The sequence below is a fragment of the Berghia stephanieae genome, chromosome 3 (assembly GCF_034508935.2).
Source record: "Berghia stephanieae isolate SIO BIC M18660-M18661 chromosome 3, UCSD_Bste_1.3, whole genome shotgun sequence".
Lineage (NCBI taxonomy): Eukaryota > Metazoa > Mollusca > Gastropoda > Nudibranchia > Aeolidiidae > Berghia > Berghia stephanieae.
In genome coordinates, this window is record NC_088362.1 from 847439 (window position 1) to 875431 (window position 27993).

Sequence of the window (27993 nt, forward strand, 5' to 3'; positions counted from 1 at the left end):
GTTCATATCCGACAGATAAAAAACGAGGAATTATACATTAGACAGCTTCCCTCTCAGCTAAGGATTCCTGCTTGTCTAGAACGACAGCAACTTGGAAGGGAAAACCAATATGGGGAGATAGAACAGAACACAAAACATACGTAACCTCTCCACCCATCATGGGAGGTCAGAAGACACCATCCAAAAATGGACCTATTTTCACCTTTGCGTGAACAAATTCTAATATATATCGGATGCATAAAAAAAAAACTGGAAAAGTTTAGAAGCAAGTAGCTGCCAGACTCTAATGAAGAAGTCTGAAGAAACATTATATCAATAATTTCCAGAAAAGTATGTTGGAAAAATGTCATCTCTACAATTGTTTTAATAAATGCTCCGTATATTTGACAAATCAATGATTTGAGACTTAATGCTCAAATGTTAATGTCATCTGTAGAGTTCTCATTTCGTTTTTAACTATGCATAGCCTTCTCTCACCTTTGTACGGTATTGAAAATTATGTAACATTGTTATAAGAAAGAAAAAAACATTCCAGACTCTGTCCTGATCACTCATTTGTTTTTTTAACAAGATTGGACAACTTCCTACACACTACTAAAACCAAGGCGAAGTTTAGAAACTTTCGATATCGTGATTTCGCGTAAAATAGGTGTACAATCTTTTCAATTTTCAGCCCCCCCATTTTTGGAACTCTCTCCCATCACACGTGATAACTTTATATCACTGTAAAGCGCTTCAAGCCTGTGACAACGGGGTAAAGCGCTATATAAATGCCATTTATTATTATTATTATTATTTCTATACAACTTTGGTATAACCAGCATAGTTTCTTAACCAATTGAGAGTTTTTGATTAAACTTAGCAAACACTAATATAAAATTAAGGTCTTATTTTTGTTGCCTGTAAATTTTATAATGTTTGTTTTGTTTTTAAGAATTCTACGGCACTTGCAACATATTCAGGTAATTTCAGCACCAGTAAAAAGGAAGAAAATAGGATAGTCATAAAAGTCTAGATTTACAATGAAAAGCGCACAAGAAAAAGTAAGACAAAGGGGAATTGGTACAAGTAGGGAACATTTGTGGACTCCAAGAGCATTGTGCATAGTTTGAGATCAACTAAAAGTCTCTTCCAGACACCAGCACAGGATCCCACTAAGAGGAACACACTGCAACTCTTACAATATACATATTCAAAACAACAAATAGAACAATACATAACAACAGAGATGATTTACAATGGAAAAAAATATCATCTTCCAAAGCTATAAATATACATTTGACTGTTTCCCTCCCACCCAAAAACCTTGTCCAGGGAAGAAAATACAAGTAATCGCATTCTAAGATTGGAAAACAGATCTAAGGGTACAGAAGACAGTAAATGACCTTCCTGCCCACTGTGGGAGATCAAAAACCCCGCCCAGTTTTCCTATTTCTGCTTATATACAGATTATATATATATATATATATATATATATGTATATTCTTTTAATCATTATTATTTTTTAAGAGAACAACAGTAATAGTAACATTATACTGACAACATTTCTCAGCTAAATAACAAAACGAAACAAATAAATAGCAGTTTTCACTGAAGACAATGACATAACCAAAAATAATAAAGATAATAAAATACATTTTCCTAACATCTGGCTAAAGAAGAGATGTGGGAATTCAGGAATCCCAGACCTGCCACGGGTAAAAGGACAAAATCCATTTTTCACACCTAAAATAAAAACGGAATCTATTGAAGCTGTAAGATTTACACTATTGATAAAAAAACCACAACTACAAAATGTTGCAACGGGCAACATTCCCTGGGTATTACAACTTTTATCCGATAGATAGCTACCAAATTTCAATCTGGAGGGAAATCTGAATTTTGACAACATTGACTTGATTTTGGATTTGGGTGTTATCGATACATAAGTATGGCCCTCCTGAACTTTTAGACTAGACTGATACTTCCCAATAAATGACACCAAAATACTCAATGACGATTGGCCAAAGAAAACAATGAGCTAGCTGTATTCTATGGTACAAAGAATTGAATCATTTGTTAGCTTGAGCATATCCAACATATCACTTATCAGTTTGTTTTGGTGATTGTCACCATGTATTGTGACGACATTGTTGAGGACGTATCAGGTTATGAGTTTTAGGAGGCTGTGGCAAAATGGCATTTCGAAGAGTTGAAAACATTTTCATTATTCAACCATGTGAGATGAGAATAAAATCCAAATATTTATCAAATAACTTACAATTCATGTCTTTCATTTACTAACATGCAACAAAAATGACATTTTGGTACAGCCTCACAAATGGCAGGTCTGGATACAGCTAAGATTTCATATGTCAAATTTTATGACAAGGTGCAAAAAGAATCCGTTTATAAAATACATGAATGCAAAACTGTCCAAATGAATTCAGAATGGGCTGACTGATTTCTTAAAATGTTATCATACCTTTTTAATTTAACTGAAAAACTGTCTATACTTTAAGCTATATATTTACAGTTGACTCTGTTTTTAAGGGTTTTATTGCACTTGCGATGCTTTTAGATCAATTCATCGCTAGAAGAAAGGAAGAAAATTGAATGATCTAATATTCAATGAAAAATTAAGACAAAGGGAACTGATTCAAATACAAAACAGATGTAGATTCCAAGCACAAACTACTTTGTGATTATATGAAAGTCCATCCAGTAAGAATCTCACTAATCGGAATATACTCAAATGTCTCCATAACAACATATCGAAAACAAAAACTATAAAAGTACATAACAGAAACATCATTTACAAGGAAACAAATATCAGCTCCCAATACTGTTTCCCTTTAAGCCCATTCCGAGACAAAGACAGAAAGCAACCCGGAAATGTAGATTTGATACAGAAAAAGAGTTACTATGTCTTCAGGAACATTAACTTACAGTGATTTATGTCAAAAAAAAAAAAAATAAATTATAGCTGTAGAAGAATTCTCTACTATAACAGAGATAAGAGACAAATAAAACTTTGCCAGGTTACACATATCAATAGTGGATGTTGGATCGAATTCAAAATTAAGAAAAGTTTTTGTGTCCATTCTTTGAATTCAAATTCCAAATAAAAATGGAATGAAATAAAGGATTTTAGATTTAAAAAATGAATTGGGGAGGCAAGGGGTTGAAAACCATCTAAAGAGAACAAGCTCCTCCATAAATAGATGTGAAATAATATTCTCTAGGCCCAAATTCAATCTCTCTGGAAGAAATATGTCATCTAACAGACATAACAATATGGCAAATTTCTGCAAATACTAATGAAGGAATAACTTCCATAGTCTTCCCTCATTTCAACATTATAGCTTTATATGTCGCCTTATGGTGCAGCACATAAGGCTAACGTATTTTGTCTAACCGCCTCAGTCGATCAAACCAAGTTTTATTCTATTTCAAGTTATGTTGATGTATTAAACTCCTACAAGCTAGACGTTACACATATTTTATAAAATGTGTAAAAAGTATCAATTCCTGATGCAGTCAGAGCTCAGATAGTGACATTATTCAAAGAAGGTTACACAGAATGTGCCATAGCAAGTAAGATTGGATGCAGCACATAAATCTATTCAAAACTATAAATCTGAAGGCATCTTGTCAGACAAAAAGAAAAGGGGCCACCCAAGAAAACCATCACAACGTGCCAAAAGACTGATAAAGTCCATCACACCTTGTCACAAAATTCAATCAGGCTGTTGCCATATGGAGTGAATAATAGTCGTCGAACATTTTATTGTCGACTGACTGTCAGATGACTTAAAGCTTCCCTCAAAGAACCTGCTTGTAAGCCCAGGTTGACAACAGAAATGAAAAATAAATGTTAGCTTTTGCCATTAAATATAAGTACTGGACCAAAGAACAATGGAGAAAGGGGATGTTTTCTGAACTGATGAATCCAAAATACCACTGTTCGCTGGTCACTCGTTGTCATTGCTATGTAAGAAGACCAGAAGGGAAACAATTTGATGAGAAATACATTTTACAGATAGTGAAACACCCACCAAGTCAAATGATTTGTGGCGCTTTCTCAAAGATGTGAACGGCTAGTCTTTATTTTCTGGAGCCAGGAACCACAACGAATGGCTAAAAATACCTGGACGAGCTCAAACAGAACCTGCTACCTTATTTTTTTTTAAAAGAAAAAAACTTGAGCTTTTATATAGCGCAATATCCACTGAACGTGCTCAAAGCACTTTACAAAGGGTCCCTGACTAACAGCAACATGTAACATAGAAAGAGACATGACACCTGCTAGGCGATATTACATTTTTTTCCGACAGACACAACGCTGTTAACGACCATGTACTCATTTTACATCTGAGTACGATGAGAGAATGTGAGTAAAAATCCTTTCGCAAGGTCTCAAATATGAGCCGAGAGAGGCTCGAACTCAGGACCTTCAATATCACAGTGCTTAGTTTGAAATCACCTAGAAGTCACATCGCACACAAGCACTAGAAACTACAAACATTAGAATGCTTATAAAATAATATACTAAAGGGCCTTCTAAGTGTAGAGAAAAGAATTGAAATGCAGCTATCAATTCTTAATTAATAGTACTTGATTTTCTCTTAAAACTTCAACATGTCCAGTAGAGATCCACTTCAGTTTCCGGTAAAACAAGTTAGGAGTTGATAACAATAAACAATAATAGGAAAACTGACAAAAGTTTTAAGAGCTGACATCATATAAAAGGTATTAAATTTATCTTTCCACAGATGTTTCTTTCATGTATGCTTAGATCTATTTTTTTTTTTATTTGTTTTTAAATATAATTTTTATAAGTATGTTGATTAATTTTCTTACTGACCAACTTTGAAAGAGACTTATCAGCTATTATAAAAGTATAATAAAGATATTGCTTTTTTCTTATTTAAATCGATTTCATTATGCTTTTTTATGCTTGAATCGCCTTTCATTTGATGTACAGGCTGTTCGAAAATATAGATTCTTGATCTGCAGCGTGTTAATTATGGTCAAAATTCCATGTTTTTATCTCCCTTGCATAATACAAAATATGTCTTGCCATTTCTTATAATAATAATAATAATAATAATAATGCTGAAAACTTATATAGCGCTATAACTCCGAGACGCCAGACTCTTAGCTTAAATCTTATCAATGACTAATTTACTTGCAGTTAGGAGATTAATTTCAAATGTTCTCAGAGGAAATGCTATGTTAGATTTTTAATAGGCCCTCCTCCTGAAAACGTGACTTGTTGTATTGAAAAACATGCAAATATAATTTAATTTAAATACCTGACTCATAAAAGCATATAAATGAATGATAAATTTAGTATCATTATATGCAGCCACTATTTTGACTCTTTATGTGACAAAAATTAAGTTTTGACTACGGTACCTACTAAAAGATAAGGTCCTAAGTTTATCATCCAGACAACCTGACTGTTTTTTATAGCTACCATTTCCTTTTCAAAGATAAAATTTCCTTTTCCAAGAAATGTCAACTCCAAACCTTGAATTAATTCAGAGTTCCTCTACATCCTTGAGCACCGCATAAACAAGGGATTTTATTCTCTTCATAAGGGAACTTGTAATCGTAGGTGATTTCCTCATTGACATCGATGTCCCTCTTGGAATAAATGACTATCTTTTTCTGGCCATCCACTGTGATGATCTTAGCATAGCAATTGGGCTGTTTGGGCATCAAAAAAATAAAAAAAGTTAAGAAAATTAGATTACGAGAAATGTCAAAACTAAAAACATCTTACTTTTCTCCAATGATCATTTTGTATGCCTTTAATCTAATGAGAACAAAGCACCATTAATTCATAAATGTAAAATTTTTCCTTACAAAACAAATGAAATAAATGCAAATTTAGATTCATATGATTTACATGATTTTCATCATTTCCAGCTTGTTTTTCCAGGCAATTTATGGGAATTTTTAAGTATATGAGATCAATCATATTTTAAATTATTTTCCCAAATGTTGATGCCTAATACAACGTCTGAATTGCACTATAAATCTAACTGTTTAGTTTCCTGCTCTTCTGAGTGTTTTTTTTTATATAGAGCAATATCCACTAAATGTGCTCAAAGCGCTTTACAAGGGGTCCCTGGCCAACAGCAACAGCTAACATTTAGGATGGGACATGGTGCCTGTTAGGCGATGTTACAATTTTTTCGGACAGAGACAAAGCTGTTAACGGCCAGGTACTCATTTTACACTTGAGTACGGTGAGAGAATGTGAGTAAAGAGCCTTTGCCAAGGACTCAACTCAAGTGAGGCTCGAACCCAGGATCTTCCGATCCGAAAGCGAGTGTCATACCACTAGACCACATAGCCGATGTAACCTCGCCCGACAGGCATCAGGGGTCAACAGTGATCAGCAACTCCATTCCCAGAGTGTAGATTTGTCGTGCATTGGGAGATAGAAATGGCATGAATTCTGTACCAATCAACCTCACGATATTTGTGACGAGGCAATTGCACGCAAAATTATTCTTTTCATCAATCCAACTTTCATTTGAATACCTCCAGTCGTTATTCCACAAGCAGTGACTCAAATTCACCTTTTATTTATTATTCTATAAAATTTTAATAATTGCCTGAAGATTTACAGGCCTGCCTTAAGACTTTATCAAAAGAACCTCCCTATGTAGGAGAGGAAGAAAACTAACCAAGAACCGACCACCAATGTTCATTACCGACCTTGGTCAGACTGTATTAATGGGATATTCAAAATGGCAGCTAATAAAACTGTGTCATTCATTGTATTTTTGCAATTTGGTCCTCTCAGATTGGATGCTTTCATGAATTTTTTTTAATGTTCATTTTTTGAATCCTCAACTAATTTTCGACCTCCAGAGAGGTCAGATTTACGACTTTAAGACCTTGCTGGACAACCTGGATATGCTCTGGTCCTTTGAATCTCTTGGTTCTGAAGGACTGACAGGAAGCACAGAAAAAATAAGACTACAAGTTGAACCACTGAGCCCACAAGCCTAAAAGCCTCTACGACAAAGCTATTCAATTTTGCATCATGCATCATATCATGTGCCACCTCCTCCTCCATACTCCCCCCCTTCCCCCTCCCCCACCTCCCCCAGTGAATTTTGCATCATATGTCCCTCCTCCTCCAAACTCCCCCCCCCCCCCCCCCCCACCCCCCTAGTGAATTTTGGAATACTTACATTACAACAATGGTTAATGAACCTGGCCAGATTCCCGCATTTGGTTGCGTCAATGATGGTGTCGTGGTCAACTCTAAATAGATAAGAGCTTCCGATACCGGTGTTTTCATAATGTTTCTCTCTGATATCCGCAATGGACTGGCGAATGGATTGTCCGACGTATTCAATAACCATCTCATCAGCTGCAATGGGCTCCATGGCAAAGAGGCCCCAGTCGTGAATTCCTGACTTGGCAAATCGTAACTGCTTTTTCCTGAACTGTAAAACAAACAAAAAAATGGAAATTTCGAAATATAAAAAAGAGAAAAGAAAAAAAAAGACATAAAAATCTTGGTTCATGTTGCATATTTTATCTTCCTAGTCGTTACAAGTTCAAGGTTTGTAAATGGGTGGAAAAAAGTTTTCAAACTAGTGCAAAACCTCTGTGATAAAATGTTACTAACTCTAGCCAGCAATAATAATAAAAATAACATACCAGCCTACTTGAATATTTAAAAATGAGAAACCAACACAAAATTCATCAGTAATAATGTCAGAAATTCTAAACTGAACCATCAATAATTTCAGACAGAGGCAATGGCTTTACACCAGTACCTGCCTGGTCCCGATTCTTTCACTTTCAAGATGGAGACTTCCTTTCAAATTCATTGAATGAAGAAAAATAGAGAGCTTTCTTAATTTAAAAAAAAAAAATGGAAGTATTACTTACTTTAAGCTGGTTAAACTTGAGGAGATCACTGATTTCCTGATTTTCTTGAAATGCAGCGATAGCAGTTTGGAGTCTGCGATTCTCACTGCGAATTTCCCTTGAGGTTTGTTGTTTATTTTTCTTGTTGTCATCCTGTGATGAGTAAAAGATTACTTGTTTAAGGGTAAACAGAGAAAAAAAACGAAAAAAAACATTACATTTATCCAGGATAGGTGAAAATATTGAGAAGGACATGTCAGCTGCAGACCAACTTTTTATTCGATCTACATATCCATTATCCGACCAAAATCCGACTTATCCGACCGACCAACGGCCATCAGACCAAAAACCAACTTATCCGACTTGCCTGAGTTTTCTACTGGCTTGGGACCGTCAAGTTCTAGACATGACCTCATTAGAATGTTTGTTTTTTATTTATTTATTTATTTGGATTGCTCGTTTATTAATTTTTTTTTTTTTTCTTTTTAAAAAAAAAAAATTTCTTTTTCATGTTTTATCAACAACAAAGTGTGACATTGATTGTTAGAACAGTAATAACAAATCATTGATTGCTTTCTACTCTGTGCAAGTTGTTTATAAACCTTTGTCTCCAATCTCACCAATGTAGATCAATTGTCAAACGTTCTTCTTGGATGAAATGGAGTAGTTTGTCTACAATGTCAAGATTTTCAGTGTTTGTCAGGAGTGATGTGTCACATTCCGATGACTCATCCTCATCTTCATTATCCAGGCATTGTCTTTTGTGTGGCTGAACGGAGTCCAGTGATTTCTGAGATTTCAGTTTACCACTGATGGGTATATTGTTGTCCATTGTTACGAATTAATAGAATGCTTTGGCCGAAAAGTTGTGTGGAACGGGAACAGTTTTGTTGATTTCATATGGCTGTTGGTTGTCAGTCCAATGAAGGTGTAGCGATTAAGCGGAGATGGTGTGCGATTAAGCGGAGCGATCATATAGAAAAAAAATCTGTTTTTCTGGAATGTGTAGCATATTAGCAGAGTGTGCGAGTAACTGATGTGCAATTAAGCAGAGTGAACTGTATATTCAAAACAAATTAAATAACCATAATAGCACATGACAGAAAGATTATTTACAAGGAAAGAGATATCTCTCATAACAAGAGCTGGACATTTGACAGCTTCCTCAATCCCTACCAGAACCTTTAAAAAATCATGAATAATATTTCAAATTCTCTAAACTGCATCGGAAGCATGAGAAATAAAAATTTAGACTTTTTTTTTAATCCAGAAAAAATACTAATTAAATAATAAACTTTCAGGAATTTCTTGTAGATGACATAACGCACTGCGTCCTTAGGGAAGGGGAAGCAACAACAAGGCATATCCCCAATAGGTCATATTTGATTACAAATCAAGCTAAATAATGAAATTTCATCACCACTCTCTCTCTCTCTTCTTGTTATAAAAATTCCAAGTTTGGGAGAAAATTGTTAAAACAACCGATTTTAGAATCAATTAAAACTGTAATCTACATCAACAACAAGTCATACATAAGTTGGTAAAATATTCAAGCAAGAAGTTCTAGAACACAAAGAATCTAACTGCTATTCTTGAACAACAAAGACAATGCTTGCTTACCTGCAATCCCCAATCATCTTCTTCCTGCTGAACTGGTATATCTTTTGCATTGGCCAAAGACTGAAACTTTTCTTCTGCAGACATCTTATAATATCCCTCAGTGCGAGCACTACCTGTAAATTATAGTTACTGTGTTTAATTTTAAATTTAACCATCTTCAGATGAAACAAAATGTTAAAGCAAAATACAACGGCTCAATCACAGAAATGCACAAACACTTGACCCGACATATAGCTCAACTGGAATCGCAAGCAAACACTTGGTTATTTTTACCATGAACCACACACACTCTACTGTATGAGCTATCCACGATCCTTGGGATAGCTCATACGGTAGAGTCACGCTTTCTCCCGCCAGGCGGAGTTGTCGTACCAACATGGATAGCTCATACGGTAGAGTCACGCTCTCCCCGGCCAGGCGGAGTTGTCGTACCAGTAAGGTCACGGGTTCAAACCCCCATCATCGCCGCGAAATGTTTATTCTCTATTGTCTTCTGGCACTTTCCTACTCACTTCACTTCATCTCTTGTTGTTATCAACATAAGTGCCTACTCCACTCACTTTTCTGAATTAAACATTTTCCAAGTGACAAGTCTTATATCTTTCTTTCTATTCAACAAAGAAAACTCATTCACTGACCTGTTTTATGGACTCGAACAGCTTCCTCAAGTCTTCTCTTTTTGCGAGGTGGGTCGGGTATGTGAGTGTTTGGATGGTCCACCCACAGAATGTCATTCAACCAATAGAACATGGGATCATCCGTTTGCATCAGAGAGTCGTACGTCCGTTTCAGCAAGTTGATATCCTCCGTATCCATGCCCCTATTGTAAATGTCAAAGAACACTTGCCTTTCTTCGTGCAAGGAGCGAGGTGTAAATGTGATTTTTGGTTTGGGTTCAACGTCTGGCAAGATACTGGCCAGTTCTCGGCTGCCTTTCTGTTTATTGGTCACGTCTGTCAACTTTCCTTTGCCCTTTCTGCTCGCTGCAGGAGATTTCTTTTTGGTCTCAGATTCCTTTTTCATTCCCTGAGATATCACCTCATCAATAGTAGCATCAATTTTGGCAGAGATCTCTTCACTCTTTTTACGTAACCTAGCTTGTGCCTTTGTCTCAGAACGAGGATCTTCCTTGACTTTGACACGAGCAGACGGCAAGCAGTAGTTGTGATCAATCCAAATTTCCTGACTTATTCTTATTGCATCATCATCAGCTGAATCCGTGGCATCTGAATCATCGTTGTCCTCTTCTGGAGGAGCTGCTGAGGAGTAATCATGCTCTGCCATGGAGCGTTGTATTTGTTTCCTTCTATTTTCTTCTTCCTCCTGAGGATCAGCCCTGAATGTATCCAACGGTTCTGGCTTCAAGGGTCTATGAGCAGCCAAGGCCATTAACATCTCTGCTGCCTCTGCCTCCGTGGAGTTGAAATCAACCAATTTGTCGTTTTCTTTCTTCACCTCAATTGCTTCATTGGCCACCTGCCTAGCCTCATCATCAGATGAATCAATACTTTTTCTCCATCCTCTCCTTCCACCCCTGCCCCTTCCTCTCCCCCTCCCTCTGCCTCTTGTCGGTGGAGCCTTAGGCACTGGTGGTTCAAATATTGGCTCTTCTTTGATTTCACCCTCTTCAGACTCCTCCTCTTCTTCTGACTTGATATCCTCTTTGATTTCACCTTCCTCTTCATCTTCCTCCTCCTCCTCCTCCTCCTCTTCTTCTTCTTCTTCTTCCTTTCCCTGTTCTTTCACAGGTGAAAGTCTTTTCATAACAGGGGATAAGGCAACTGCTTCACTTTCGGAAGATCTGAAAAGAACAATAAAACATTCAAGCATCAAGTGGCAAAACATAATTTAGAATTGGTCTAGCCTAAATCACTCCTCTAGAAATAAACACAACTAGATATTGTATAAAAAGTAATGACAAAAAAAAAAAAAAAGATTACATCAATCACAGTGGTGGTATTGACAAAGAACTTAGTTCCTTATAAATAGAGCTTTAGAGTAATGATAACATAATTAACTGTTTATCAACACTTACACTTTTTCTATATCACTTAAATCTGAGTCCTCATCAGATTTCATTTCAGCATCATCATCGGATTTCTCCTTGGCTGGTTCATCTCTGTAAAATGTTTGTAAAAATGAATTATAACAACTGAAGAGAGAAAAAATAAAAATATATTTTTCATGACAACCCGATTCCACTGGGCTCATAAAACATACGTTTTGTTTGCTTTTAAGGGTTTTACGGCGCTTGCAACACATTTAGGTCATATCAGCGCCAGTAAAAAGGAAGAAAATGGGATAGTAAAAAGTTCTAGAATTACAATAAAGCACCCAAGATAAAGTAAGACAAAGGGGAACTGGGAACAAATAGGGATCAGATGTAGATTCCAAGAGCACACCACCAATGCACTTAGTTTGAGATCACCTATAAGTCTCATCCGGACACAAGCACAAAATCCAACAAAGAGGAATACACTCAAGTGCTTACATTATACATTAAAAATAACAAATACAATAATACATAACAGATGATTTACATTTACAAGGAAAAAAAAATATTTTAATTCATAAAACGTAAGTTTCAATGCAATTCGAGTCTGATCGAATTACTCAAGCATCCGACTGTAGAGTCGTGTGGCACATCGTATTTGCATTGATGCATCTGACAAATTACATGTCCATCAGATTTCTCTTACTGGCAGGGAATAACAAGATTGTATTATTGTATTTGCAACAAAGTTAAACTGGGTGACTTTCATAAAGACACTAAAAATGTTCTCTATCCACAATTCCAACGAGTTGCAGAGTGGCCGCCTTATGCAAATAAGAGAAAAAAATTATGGTCAGCCATGAAGTTTGGCCGCCATGGCAGGTGGCCGCAAGCACAAATTCGACAGCATATTCTATTTTAAAAATCATTTTAAAAATTATTATTAATGCGGATAATTAATTTCAATTAAAACTCTTAAACTCTTACTCATTGACAAGGAAAGAAAGAAAGAAAGAAAGAAAAAGACAGAAAGAAAGGAGTGAGAGAAACTTCCATGAATGAATTGAAGAAAACATGCTAATCCCCTTGATATGTTTTAGATAAATACTTACATCTCTTCATCACTCGATTCTTTAGCTGATTCTGCCTTTACTTTAACTTCCTCCTCCTCTGATTCTTCCTCTTCTGATTCTTCTTCGTCCTTTTCTTCTTCTTCCTCAGAGAGATCACTCTCTTCTTCCTCGTCCTCACTTTCATCAATGGCACTGCTCTCTGCTTCACTCTCCTCTTCTTCTTCTTCTTCTTCACTCTCTTTCTCAACCTCAACATCTGTAATTGTAACCAACAAATTGCATGAAGACACATGAAGAAAAAAGCATAAATATTTGTGTGTGTGTGTGTGTGTGTGTGTGTGTGTGTGTGTGTGTGTGTGCCTGTGTGTGTGTGTGTGTGTTTGTTTCTTTACATATGTGTTCTCAAACTTGTCAATGAATGAATGTTTCAATGACATTTAATATTGTAAAGCACCGCTGAATATTTATGTGGAAGTTGAGCACCATGTAGGTAACTTATTATTTTATTACTTATAAGTATAGCTTCTGAACCTCTGATCCCTCTATTTCATTTGTTTTCTCCATTGTATCTCTGATCTCATACCTCTTATGAAAGATTAGAAACACAATGCGCACCAGAGGTTATTTGTGGAGAAAGATTTCATTTTGTAGGCGGCTCTCAATTTATTTTTTTATATATATTTTTTTTAATGATTTAGTTATTTCATTCAAACTGTGAAAAAAAAAACCCAAAACAAATAGCGTTTTGTCATTCCCGAATCAACATTCCAAAATTGACTGTTCTCGATTTCTTAGTTTTTAAATCGATAGAGCTGCAGTTTATGGGGGCTTAGCCCCATTACAATAAGATTATTATTATTATTATTATTATTATTATTATTATTATTATTATTATTATTTTATTATTATTATTATTATTATTATTATTATTATTATTATTATTATTATTATTATTATTATTATTATTATTATTATTATTATTATTATTATTATTATTATTATTGTTATTATTTTTATTATTTTTATTATTATTATTAATATTATTATTATTATTATTATTATTATTATATTTTTATCATTATCATTTTTTTTTTAATTATTATTATTATTATTATTATTATTATTATTATTATTATTATTATTATTATTATTATTATTATTATTATTATTTTTATCATTATCATTATATTTTTTTTAATTACTATTATTATTATTATTATTATACAATCAATATTAACAAATATAGAGTTTGTAAATTTTAAAACTATTTGAGGGATATTCTAATTCCAATTCCAAACTGCCAACCACGAATTACCTGCTTTCTCATCTTCAGATTCCTCATCCGAGCTGTAGATTCTCTTTCTTGGTTTCTTTCCAAGTGCTTTCGAAGTCTCCTCAAAGTCAGATGCTTCATCGTCGTCATCCTCATCATCGTCTTCATATCCCTCTTTCTCCTCTTTACTCTTTGTTTTGCTAATTTTGACTGAGGTTGTTTTTGACTGTTCTTCAATAACAGGTTCTTGAACTTTTTTCTGCCAGACAGACAATGTCATGAATTGAAAGACAAACCCAATTTTCTATTGCTATAATCTGAGAATATGATTAAATTTGAAGGAAAAAAAATAACATTGCAATAATTTGGGTTATAAAAAAAAAAAGAAGTAAATCAGGGCTGTCATCCCTTATGCATAGGATAATTCAATGTTTTAGTTTTAAAGATTAAAATATTGATATGGCAATCCAAACACGATGAAACCATCAGAACACTTTCTGATTTCGTTGAATCCGAGTTATCAAAAGTATTAATGTTTATCGATGAAAACAAAAAGTGGGAATTTTTCATATAGTCGTTAGATATGAGTTTTTTGTTGGATTCGAGTTTGTTGTATTTGGGTTGCACTTAACATGGAATAGGAGGAGTATATTCCCATCTTTAACAATCAAATTAAACAACATATAAGCATGTACCAATCACTACACATAAAAGCAAACCTTTAATGGACCCAAAGAACAATAACTGAAATAAATTTCCTCCTTACAAATCCCGTCTTTCTCATTTCAAAAATTGGAAAATATTTAATTCTAGGCCTATAATAAACTGGAAGAAATTATTCTTCTAGACTCTGAGTCTTGAGGTTAATTTTAAGTGGTAAACTCTCTACTATATGACATGAACAAAATAATGACTATTGTCAAACTGGGATCTGGACAGTTCTGGGGGGGGGGGGGGAGGAGGATAGGAAGGATTGGCAGACAATACCTTAAAAGATGGAAGTTTAGACATGCCAGAACGAATTCCAAGTAAACCCCCTGTACTGTAGCGAGTGAATCCACCGATATCCATCCCGCCATCTTTGGTCCACGGATGTCTGGTTTCAAACAATCCAGCGAGAGCAGAGTTGATTGGTGGAGCAGTTGAAGTTGGTATCGGTTTTTCTTTTTTAATTTCTTGACTTTGAGTTTTAGCTGGTGCCTGTAAAATATGAGACATATGAGGAAGAGGGGGGGGGGGGGGGGGATACTCTCTTGAATTAGATATGGTTTTAAAATTCCAGAAATAATTTAGGTATATGGCATGGACATATTTCAACCCAGGTAGAAAAGAAGGAAGTATGACAGACTAGAAGACACACATATATTATATTCTACCCCAAATTCAGTTTTTAAATACACACTATGTTTGTCAATTTTTTCCATAAGACAAGAACTGATGTATCAATATTAATAATAATAGCTTGAATATAAAAATAAATCAAAGTTAATAAATAATGACCTAAATGAAAATATAAAAAGAGAAACAAGTGGAAACAAGTGGCCGCCAGCATTTGATACGAGCCCAGCAAGTAAATCTAAACTTGCTTCAGTTTCAAATGTTGAAAAAATTAGATTTAAAACTTATTTAAGTATATTTCTGTGATGTGTGATGGTCTTTTCTTTCATTGCCTCGAACAGCTTACACTTGATGGATTTTCCAATCTCATTGAATTTTGACATACTTTCATGCTATCATTTTCAGAGACTATTTACAGTTAGAGAGTCTTTGATTTCATCAAACGTTAACACACTTACATGCTATCACTATCAGAGACTATTGCCATTAGGAGACATCTTTGTTTCATCAAATGTTGACACACTTTCCTGCTACCATTATTATTATTATTACTATGAGAGACTACATTAACGCGGGTGCTAGCACCAAAGTATAGAAAAACCTGCAGACATCTTTGACCACTCATCAACCACATTTTTCTTCTTTTTTTTTTAAATCTTTATATTCAAACAAAACTCCAAAATCAGATAATGTTGAATAAAAATATATGAATATATGAATTTAAAAAATAGTAAAAACTGAATCCAACCCAATTAGGACAACTTCACTTTCACTTTCAATGAAGGATAAAAACAAATTATTATAAACATATAATTTAAAGATAGGATCATAAATTCGCATGAGAAGAAGAAGAAGAAGAAGAAGAAGAAGAAGAAGAAGAAGAAGAAGAAGAAGAAGAAGAAGAAGAAGAAGAAGAAGAAGAAGAAGAAGAAGAAGAAGAAGAAGAAGAAGAGGGGGGGAGGAGGAGGACGAGGACGATGACAGGAGGAGGAGGACGAGGACGATGACAGGAGGAGGAGGACGACGACGACAACAACAACAGGGAGAAGATGAAAAAAAAATAAAACCAATTAAATCAATCTGAAAGAAGAAAAAAAACAAATAAAAAGACTTTAAAAACTCACCTTATGCGTCTGCTCCTGTTGGTCCCACCATTTTTCAAAATACTTGAAAGCAGAAGTTTCCACCATCTTCTTGCACAAGTCTTTTTGCATAATGGACTTTAACTCAGTGACAAATTCTCCCAAAACATGAGAAAACATCTGCGTAACATATTCACTCTCAGCATCATAATCTGTATCAAATGCACTATAATTGTCAAAAGCATGTTGATGCCAATCACCACTAAAAGTTCTTTTGTTCATACCATTAGGAGGATTTACTTCCAGCCTCTCCTCACCACTACTCACCGAATCTAAACTCATTCGATCATCCTCCATTTCTACATCAGAACCCAGTCCATTTTGAATTTTATCCTCATCTAAAACTTTCTTAGCATCAAAATTCAAATCCATTAGGGGCCGAGGGGAAGTTTGTTTCCCTTCGTTTCCTCCTTGTCTATGACTATCATCGGTTAGTGGGGAGGAGGAGTTGTTTTTCAAAAAACCATCTGAGATAATTTTGTGATTGCCCAGTCCGGGTGGAATGAAATATGAATCATTGTTTTTATTATTGCTATCATCTAGTGTCTTGCCCTTTTTATTTTTATTGAAACGGTTATTTCTTCTGTCGTCTACAGAGTCTGTTGCATTTCTGTGAGTGTGCGGTGATTGATGATGATCTAAAGCATACATGGGTGATTGCGTTGAGTCTAATGGCGACCCTGAGTGCCAGGTTGTCCCTGGGGGTTGGCCAGGAGGAGGCATACCCTTGGACCCTGGCCACATATCAATGGATGAAGGAGCTCCTTGTGGATGCGGATGGCGATGTGGAGGTGGTGGACCACTTGAATGGGGGACTGGATGTTGTAAATGAGGCTGGAGAGGTCCTTGTCCTGGGCCAGGTCCGGCAAGATGAGGAAGAGGTGGGCCTTGGAGATGGTGAGGTAATGGGGAAGCAGTAGGGAGATGATGTTGTGGTCTCTGGGGACCTGAGTGATGAGGCGACGGGGGTATTTGGGGGTGGGGGTGATGGTGGGGTGGATGTTGATGGGGATGAGATAAGGGAATATGAGGCGGGACATGAGAGCCTGGCAATGATTGTGAAGGCATCCCAGAATGATGAACTGGTGGCATATTAGGATGTTGCGGGAGATGAGGATGGTGCTGTTGATGCAGATGAGGAGGTGCAGGGTGGTGATGATGATGTGGTAGAATTGGAGAAGCAGCTGATGAGGGTAAATTTAAATGTGGAGGGACCGGTCCAGGTCCATGCCTAGAATCCCATCCTGCAGGAGAATCTTGTGATGGGTGAATTGGATGATGTTGAGTGGGTGTCATGGTTGTTTTTGGAGAAGGTACTGCATTGGATTCAGTATTGCCCATCTCTGGTCCATTCCTCTTTGCCGCATCATCCTTGTCTTCATTTTCTGAACCACCTTGAAGCAGACTTTGAATTCTAGATTCCAGGCTCATAAATCTCGGCTCTTCCTCTATTTCTGCCTCTGGCGTTGGAGTCTCCAGATTTTTAGGAGTCGATAGTTCATCCCGAATGCTATTATTACTAACCGGCTCCATTGGAATTTCTTTCGGTGGCATCTCTAAAGGTGGTGGTTTTTCGGTCCTCGGATCTTTCTTAAAAGAAGGTGGGGCAGGCTTATTCTCCGGCCCTCTTGAATGATTCCAGTCATGGTTTCCATGAAAGTCTTTGTTAGAATGTTGGATACCACGATTCCCACCATCACGCCGCCAATCTGGTGGTTCGTCACGTTCAGCACGCATGTTGAAAGGAGGGTTATCAAACTGGCCGGGGACAGATGGTCCACTTTGAAGTCCAACATAAGTATCAGGAAAATGGGGATGATGAGGAGTAACAGGTGGGGGGCCATGATGGGCAGGAGTCTGTGGATGTGGTGGCAGGGTATTGTGATTACCGAACTGCGAATGATGCTGATGATGGTGATGGTGGTGATGGTGATGATGAGGGGGTGGAGGACCATCGTGGTGACTATATGAAAACTCATCACGAGGTAGAGGATTACTGACTGGCGGCATCGGATGCATGTCAAAGGATGAATTGGAACTTGGTGTAAATGTAGTTTGTGATGAGAATGGTGTACTGGAATTTGAAGGTCCATCGCTTGGCTGTGCAGATGAGGTTGCAGAATCAGCAGTGTTTGGTTTTTCATGAGGCCGATATTTGAATTTTTGGGGATTTCTTTCTGTTTCAGGTTCAACGTAATCATATCTTTCAAGGGTATCTACACTATTTGTTCTTGTGTGAATTGGAGCCTTCTTTAACTCAAGGTCGATTCTTGGGCGTTCTGAGCACCTTTCATCGATGAGACGCTGCCTCTCTTTTCCTAAAGACCAGAAAATGTCATCTCAAATCAAATCAAATCAAATTATGATTATTCCAAAACATGAAGTGTAAAGTTTCACTAATTAAAAATTCAATGAATGACATCTGAGGTGTGAAAACATGAAAATTAACTAATATCTAATTAATTTATATGAAGACAATTAGCAGAAGCAAAGCCATTTGTGAGTTTGAAATCTAGTAAAGCTCAGGTCAATTTCTGAGGACGAGCATAACTGAGTTTATGGAGCGCCTGTCCAGTATTGAAGACTATTTGGCTTTGACAACGAGTACGCCAGTCCAGTAATGAGGACTATTTGGATTTGACAACAAGCACGCCTGTCCAGTATTGAAGACTATTTGGCTTTGACAACGAGTACGCCAGTCCAGTAATGAGGACAAGGTCGATCCCGTTTATGAATGGAATTGTTAACCTTTCTATATTTGGAAATGTAGTAAAAATATAATTCATTCTGATTGGTTATTAGTTTAACTTTGTCCTTCAACTTGTTGAAGGCAAGTTAGTAACCTTTCAAGCCATAAACGAAGCCAACAAAGAGACCACCCCCCCTCAATGCCCCCACCACACTGATTTGTATGCTCTGGCCATCTGTTACATCTGGTTTCATCTCAAACAAAAGACACAAAGAATGAATGTTACCCACGATAGATAAAATAAGGTTTACAGCCTTGTTCCCTCTCGTTCCGCCACTAGACTATTCGAAGTAGAAAAATGACTGAAGTTCTAGAGATTAATAATCCTCGAGTTTTGAGACAACTTACCCAAAAAGTAGCAATCATTATATTCATATTGAATTTATATTTATTTATTGCATTTAAATATCAATAAAATACGAGTAAACAATAATCCTAGGGTACGATGGAGGGAGAAAAGATAAATGTACATTATGAGGTAATAGAATACAATTCCAAGAAAACTGTGCCACCAAAACTGATATGCACAATGTTTCAAAGTTCTCAAAATCCTATGGGCATTGTTATATAGTTTAAACAATTACAATAACCTGACCTGTTGCATCAAGCAATACATTCATGATATTTCCCATTTTCGATGTCCTGTGAAGTTTTTCAACACAGGCTTTGGCTGACTTGCTTGATGCAAACACGACCTGAAACCAGAAATGTTACATGCGACTCATGACATCTTTTTCAAATGAGAAATTGTATTACAACATGTAGATGGGGAATCCTTGATGATAGCAGGGAAATATAATTAGATTAGAGACTCTTTCACTTTATTATTTTCATTTGAAAAATCAGTTGTTGTTCTAAATGTTTGTAAATCTTCATGTACTGAAATAAAAATGTGGGTAATTCAAATCTCATCAGCGTATTGCATGGAATTTAATTAAAATCAAAACTAGATGTGAGCATCGCATTCTTGTCTGGTATTATCATATTGGCACTTGATTGTCTTGACTTAATCTTAGTTTTGTTAAATGGCGTTCGAGCATTGTGTGTGTTAACGATCAAAACAATGACAATACACATTGGAGAGTGAGAGCATAACTGGTATACCCTTTGTAAACAGGAGAAATACACATTATAACTTTGTTGGGATGTGTTTTCTCTCAGGGACTGGTCCATGTATAGAGCTCACGGGTCTCACCACACCCCCTTTTTCGGCCATCTTGAAAACCCCGGAATAATGACACTCTGGACAACGACATAATTTTCCCGTCTCCGTCCCAGGCGATGTCGTTATCCAGAGGTTGTACTGTATGTTAAGCTTGGCTAAACTAAAAGTGATTTACTATTATTATTATTATTATTATTATTATTATTATTATTATTATTATTATTATTATTATTATTATTATTATTATTATTATATTACTTTTGTTATTATTATTATTATTATTATTATTATTATTATTATTATTATTATTATTATTATTACTATTATTATTACTATTGTTATTATCATTATTATTATTATCATTATTATTATTATTATTATTATCATTATCATTATTATTATTATTATTATTATTATTATATAATAATAAAGTGTTCTTTTATAGCACTAAATTCCGAAGCCCCAAAGCGCTTTACAATATACTTATCAAACCATAAACACACTCGTACCGAGACAAACAGACACACACACAACAGTCGCACACACTAACTATGCAAGTTTTACTAAATGAAATTGACATTCACCAAAATGGAATCAAAAAATAAAACGTATAATTTACTCATCAATAAGAAAATGCCTAGGACAAAAACCGATGGACTGAAGGCATCGCCCTTTCTTATCTCTCTGAGTCAATACAGAAACCTTCAATACCCTGAACCTTATATTCCGTCCAAGATTCTACAAATGGTTGCCTCGCATTAACAAGAAAGTCAGAACGAGATCATTTTCTCCCTTCAATTTAAACCATTTGTGTGGAAACATCATACCACACGGCCTTAAGGGAAGAGGAATTCCTTATGAATAGCATGCTTTCTTAAAAGATCACTGAGATAAATTAAGAATAGTATATTACTTTTTAATGTTTAATTTCAAACCATTTTACAACTTGACTAGCTTATCAAAAAATCTTTAAACAAACAAACAAATAAGAAAAAATTACTTTTCCAATGCCAAGATGTTTCTTGGTCCGTGGATGGTAATATATTTTGACATCCTCCACTTTTCCAAAACTCCTGACCATATTTTCCAGAAAGTCTGGTTTGATGTTGTCATTCAAGTTACTGAAGGTGACATCCTTTGCAGGAGGGGTACCCACATAATAACAATCATACTGAAAAATAATGTCATACAATTGATTGATATCAAAAATACATTTGTGATTCATTAAGCAACATGAATTACAAATGACATACATACTCACTGGTCCAGATTTCATGCAAGAATACTAAAACAGAATATTATTTTTTATCTGAGTGATGATGGACACTTTTTGTTTTCTTCTTGTAACAATGGTAACTTTGTCAACAATGTATTCATGACACAAGACCGAAGGGCTAGAGCTCAGGTTGTCGCTGGTTCGGATAAGTAAGTAAGTCAACAATTTATTAAATGTGGGGTTGCCAATTCAGGAGGCAAAATTTGACTGAACTTTGACTCAAACACATTCAGTGACCCATTTCTGAGTGCTGAACTCCAGTAAAAAGACCTTTGTACTTACTTTTTTTCCCGTTTAGCAGGTGATTGGAAAATATATTGAGGATAATATACTGAATTCCGTAAATATACGGAAAATTGTAATTGTAATTGCAACCTTGTAAATGGGCAAAACTCCCTTGAGTTGTTAATAAGATTATTTTTTTTTAAATTTTGTTTGCTTTTTTAAGGTTCTTTTCCAGGTTTGTTCACTATTCAAAGGAAAGATATATGGTAAAACAACAATCGTGTGCCCATGTGTTTTAAAATCTCAAATTGACACATTGATACCATCATAACACTTTTGACACCAATGTCCCTACCTTCCATCTTGGCACTGGAAGATCAGCAGGTTTGCGTCTGTAGCATATTCGTTGGTATCTTGGTCTTGGGTCTCTAGCATCTATCACTCTGCCATCCTGGAGATAACCAAATTTAATATATTTAAAAATAATGACTTTAGTCTTCCAGATAAAACCATAAAAACAAACAAGTATATTATTAGTCCAGTAGATTTAAGCTACAAAAATAGGGCTATCAGGTAGAAATTGGTACCAAGCTAAATTTAACAAATTTGGTTGCACATTTTATGCTGAGTATCATACTACAAACCACTGAAATCATACATGGATATAAAGTTATTGATGGTGTCGTTGAAACCCTCAAACTTAGTGAGAGTCGTCACTTTCGGCATTTATAAATAAACATAAATTTTATGAATGTGGATGTATTTTTGGTTGATGCAACATATCAAAGTACACAAAAGTGCCTTACAGTTGTTCACATCCCTGTAAAAAATATAAAAACCTCAATTTCATTTTTAGAATCACATATTCCCAATTCGAACTGAATGAAAAATGGCCTGGGCTTTCTAGTGCTTTTAAAAACTTTCTCCAATACTTGGCTTTAATAAGGATTCCTACAGCAATTCCATTTCGAATTTCAAGGAGTGTTCAAGATGATTTTTCGAATTCAAGGGTTTAAACAACGTATTATCCCTTCGACAATTGAAAACTTTTCTCCAATAGCGGAGACAACTCAGCTCATTAACTGCTGCGTCCATAGCAGTGTAAAGGACAGAAGTTCACTTTTCTTCATCTTAGCTGGAGATATCAATTCATTTGATTGAACAATAAATTGCACGGTATTCAAATACTCTGCCTTTGTTGCCATTTTGTCTGCTATTATTTTTTCTCCAAGATCTGAAATCTCATTCCCGAATTTTGCTTTCTTAACCTTTAACACCAGGGGTGAGAATAACTAGTCCAGAAAAAGGAGGAAATTTTTCAGCTCGTAGATCATGACCCATCCATGCAACTATAACCTATAGTAAGGGGAATTAGGTCCAAAAAAAAATTATAGAATATGTTGTAGATTATGAAAAATCCTGTAATTTATGCGATAGAACCACTCTTGAGAGATCAGTATTAGTTCAGAAACAAGCTTTTTAAGATTGGAAAATTTTGAAATGGACGACAAAAATTTCGTTCATTCCTATTGTGTAAACATTCAAAACAAGGCGACCCGAAAGGTTGATGTACATCATCCTTGGATTCCCATTGGTGGCTATTTTTAGCATCAAACCGGATGTTTTCCTTTCACTAAACTTTCGATTCACAAACTATCCAAATTGTTTCATGGTTAATCTTATTCAATTTTACTAGTTTTGATGGATTACTATCATGCAAAATTCTATAATAATAGATTTTTTTTTATCTGATTTAGCAAGTTTAATCAACTACACTAATGAAGACAGACAAACAGACTCGCAGAATACAGCTGGATTAAATGTCGGCAACCGGTGTGACACATACACAGTGTTCTTTTCTCCTTCCCCTTATTATTTTTTCTTTCCCAAAATACTGCAATAATCATTGTACATGTTTTATAGACTATTTTGGTCAGACTTGATGGCAGTTGGGGATTAAGATAGCTCAATTGGTAGAGTACTCGCTTCACACACAACAGGACTGAGATTGATCCCGAGTGCAGTCGAATTGAGGAAGGGAGAGCAATAAAACTCTCCTACTTACATCCCCTTTTTTAAACAATATAATAACCCTCCCATTTATAATTTTTATTAAATGTTACTGTAGAGACAATGTCTGATTGGCAGAAAGGAAGCGTGGATGCCAACAGTAGGTAAGCACGATACTTACATAAGGATTGGTACCATCAAATCTGTAGACCTTTTCCCTGCCATGATCAAGCATGGGATCAGCAATCAGCTTATAGTTCCTCCGACGCTTGTCCACCTCCGACTGCGATTGTGGTTGAGGCTGAGACATCATCTGATGATGGTGTTGTCTTACCATACCATTCATATCTTTGAATATTCATTATTTGAAAATGTATTAACATTATTCAAAATAATCTCATAGTTTTTGGGGGTTTTTTTAAGGGTTAATAAAAATGTTATCCTCAAGATCACAGAAATAACGTAATATTGTCATGTTATCATTTGTAACTGTGATCATTATCTATTCATAAGAACATTCATCTCATTAAATTTCATCCTTCTATATTCTCATCATCTTAAATCAATTCGTCATTTGTTCTTTATTTCAAAAGTAACTAGTAAATTCTTTTGACTTCATTTGTCACATCCAATGTAGTCGAGTTAGCTCTTGAGCACTCATAAGATCATGACAGTCGAGTGTAATGTCTTTGTGAAATTCAATTTAAATTTCTTAATTATTGACAGGTACATAAAATTGATGAATGCCAATCAAAATAACAATAATGATAAAGTAACTACCAACAGGTAGTCTAAACTTGCTTTATTTAAGAGAAAGACAAAATCTTTGGAAATCCAGTTTTAGAAACTAAAAAGAAGAGAGTATCAGCTGAGTCAGTCTGATGTGGGCAAAATAGAATTTCTTCTACTTCTATCAGTGCCCACACTCGAGTCGAGTTACCATTTCACAGAGACACCAACTTCAAATGTGGCTCACATGAATTTCCGACACCATTCGTAGGAATTCCGATGCCGAAAGAGGAATTTCCGATACTGATGACAGCTCTGAATCATTATTGGGTTTTGTATACAGCTGAGGGTCATCAGCATAAAAATGAAAATCAATGGGAAAGGTGGATAGCATATTAGAAAGGGTAACAGTATACATTGTAAAAAGGAGGGGGCTGAGAATAGATCCCTGAGGCACTCCACACGTTAATATGGATGGAGTTGATACAAGGTTTTCTATGATTACCGACTGACTGAAATGACTTGACCCCGACGATTTCGCCAGGAAGAAATCATGAAAATTTACGAAATAATTCATCTCATCAAGAATTGTCTTGTACCGAATGGAATGTTTGTTTTGTTTTTGTTTTTATAGAAAACAAATGCATCTTCAAATCAAAACTGCTTTTGACGGTAGGCGTAAAGTTTTTGTTATTTTTCTTTTTCTATCTAAATGAAAGATTGAGAACTTTCAAGGAGCTAAACTAAAGGTTGGTTCCACTGTCGACTGGCGCACCTCTCTGTCTCTGTCTCTATTTTTACTTTTACTTTTTTTTTTCAACAATTATGGAATAATATAACTTAGTTGCACTGTGTTCTGAAAATAGTAACCATACGGTCCGTTCATGTCTCGCATTATCGCAGCGTACGGTCGATAAATCACTTCGAATTGTAAATATCTGAATAAGACTTTAGCTATGATTTGGATTCCTCTTTTCTGCTGGATACTGGTGAACTGAGAAAGGCGAAGTTAGTGAACTATACTTACTCTGATATCTTCTGTCTTGGTCCATTGCCCTATATCGGATTGATTTAGCATAGCAACGTCATTTATGTATGCCAATAGTAGTATGTGATACCACAAAAAGCGATTACTTTATTTTATTTTGTAATTAAATACATTTTTCATGATTCTGTACAACTCAGAGAATGGACTAAACACTAAACAACATTGCGAATCAATCCCATAAGCTATATTTATTTCCGGTGGATAGTAGTTATGTTGAGTTTGCTTCAAATAGAGCAGTAAAGTTAGGTGCCCCAAACGTAAACAATAACAAGTTGCTTGTGATTTCCGTTAGGGACCGGAATAATTTACGCACAATATAGGTCTCCCAATTTTGTAGTTTGAGTTGTAGGCAATACACTTTCAGTATTGAAAATATGTTTACATAAAATCTAACAGTTGCAGAAATAATAATATAAGGCTAAATTATTATGAAAATCAGGCTCCGAATAATTCTCGTTTTGTTCACACCAGCGCAATAATTTGCTCTGGTCTAAAAATAGATAGACTGTAACTTTTGATAAATTTTAGAAAATTTTACCTTTTGTTCCATAAAATATCCATATCTAGACATTATTTGATGCATGATCGAGTATTTATGAATATGTGTTTCTTTTGCCACCTAACAGCCAAATTTTAAAGGTTATTTTTTTCTATTATTTACATTGGAACGTGAGCTGTCAAGACAGGAACATGTGGTTTGCCACGTGCTTCTCGACCTTTGTTTACGTTTGGGGCACCTAACTTTACTGCTCTATTGTTTTCGAGAAAATATCGAACTGGAATGTTTGTAACCAAATTCCATATTTGTCTCGAATGATCAGTTTTGATTGAATCGCTAGTGTTGATTTGGTGTAAGATCCAAGCCAGATTCACCACATATTTTTCAATGTCTAATAAAATCCGAAATATTATGGACAAATATTATCTAAAGAGCATATCGATTATCCACAATATCGATGAGGTAGCTGGAGTGGAGACTGGAAGATTTACCAGTTGGGCATTTTAAAAGCTGAAATTATTCAAAAGTTTAATACACCAAGTTACCTTTTAAAAATTTGTTTTAATTAATTTATTTATTTAATTATTTAATTATTTATTGTTGCCATTATCTGCGTGTTTTATCTTTCGCCCGGCTGTGGCCAAAGGCAGAAACGTCGTAATTTGTATTGTTTTATTTTCTGAGCCTTTTTTATGTGCGGCTATGTGGTCTCATGATAAGACACTCGCTTTCAGATCGGAAAGTCCCTGGTTCAAGCTTCGCTCGGCGCATAGTTGAGTCCTTGGAAAAAAAAAACAACTCATTACTCACATTCTCTAACCGTACTCATGTATGGAATGAATACCTGGCCGTTAACAGTGTTGTCTCTGTCTGAAAAAAAAATTGAATTATCGCCTAACAGGCATCAGGTCTCGCTCTTTATGTTACGTGTTGCTGTTGGTCAGGGGCCCTTTGTAAAGAGCTTTGAGTTTAGTGGCTATTGCGCTATAGAACAGCTAAAGAATAAAATCTCAACTTTACTCGTTATATACTATCGTTGGCTTTGATATGCCTAATGGTCCTGGTACGTAGATACCATTCAATATTTCTGACACTACAATTTCTTCCAGAGATATACTATCGTTGGCTTTGATATGCCTAATGGTCCTGATACGTAGATACCATTCAATATTTCTGACACTACAATTTCTTCCAGAGATATACTATCGTTGGCTTTGATATGCCTAATGGTCCTGGTACGTAGATACCATTCAATATGTCTGACACTACAATTTCTTCCAGAGATATACTATCGTTGGCTTTGATATGTCTAATGGTCCTGATACGTAGATACCATTCAATATGTCTGACACTACAATTTCTTCCAGAGATATACTATCGTTGGCTTTGATATGTCTAATGGTCCTGATACGTAGATACCATTCAATATTTCTGACACTACAATTTCTTCCAGAGATATACTATCGTTGGCTTTGATATGTCTAATGGTCCTGATACGTAGATACCATTCAATATTTCTGACACTACAATTTCTTCCAGAGATATACTATCGTTGGCTTTGATATGTCTAATGGTCCTGATACGTAGATACCATTCAATATGTCTGACACTACAATTTCTTCCAGAGATATACTATCGTTGGCTTTGATATGTCTAATGGTCCTGATACGTAGATACCATTCAATATGTCTGACACTACAATTTCTTCCAGAGATATACTATCGTTGGCTTTGATATGCCTAATGGTCCTGTACGTAGATACCATTCAATATTTCTGACACTACAATTTCTTCCAGAGATATACTATCGTTGGCTTTGATATGCCTAATGGTCCTGATACGTAGATACCATTCAATATTTCTGACACTACAATTTCTTCCAGAGATATACTATCGTTGGCTTTGATATGCCTAATGGTCCTGATACGTAGATACCATTCAATATTTCTGACACTACAATTTCTTCCAGA

At 35.5% G+C, this 27993-nt stretch overlaps 1 protein-coding gene across 1 annotated transcript; it reads right to left on the minus strand.

The window, feature by feature from the left end:
* Window positions 1-4782: 4782 nt before the first annotated feature.
* On the minus strand, window positions 4783-25721 carry LOC144966983 (uncharacterized). Its single transcript, XM_078903680.1, has 15 exons — window positions 25505-25721; window positions 23930-24096; window positions 22094-22189; window positions 21238-21408; window positions 19668-19767; window positions 16306-18641; window positions 14831-15043; window positions 13886-14102; window positions 12610-12826; window positions 11540-11623; window positions 10143-11305; window positions 9505-9617; window positions 7906-8037; window positions 7197-7454; window positions 4783-5694 (listed from the first exon to the last, which is right to left on the minus strand). Exons 1-15 carry the CDS (start codon window positions 25527-25529, stop codon window positions 5521-5523), a joined length of 5466 nt encoding a protein of 1821 aa, XP_078759806.1. The 5' UTR covers window positions 25530-25721; the 3' UTR covers window positions 4783-5520.
* Window positions 25722-27993: the final 2272 nt, after the last annotated feature.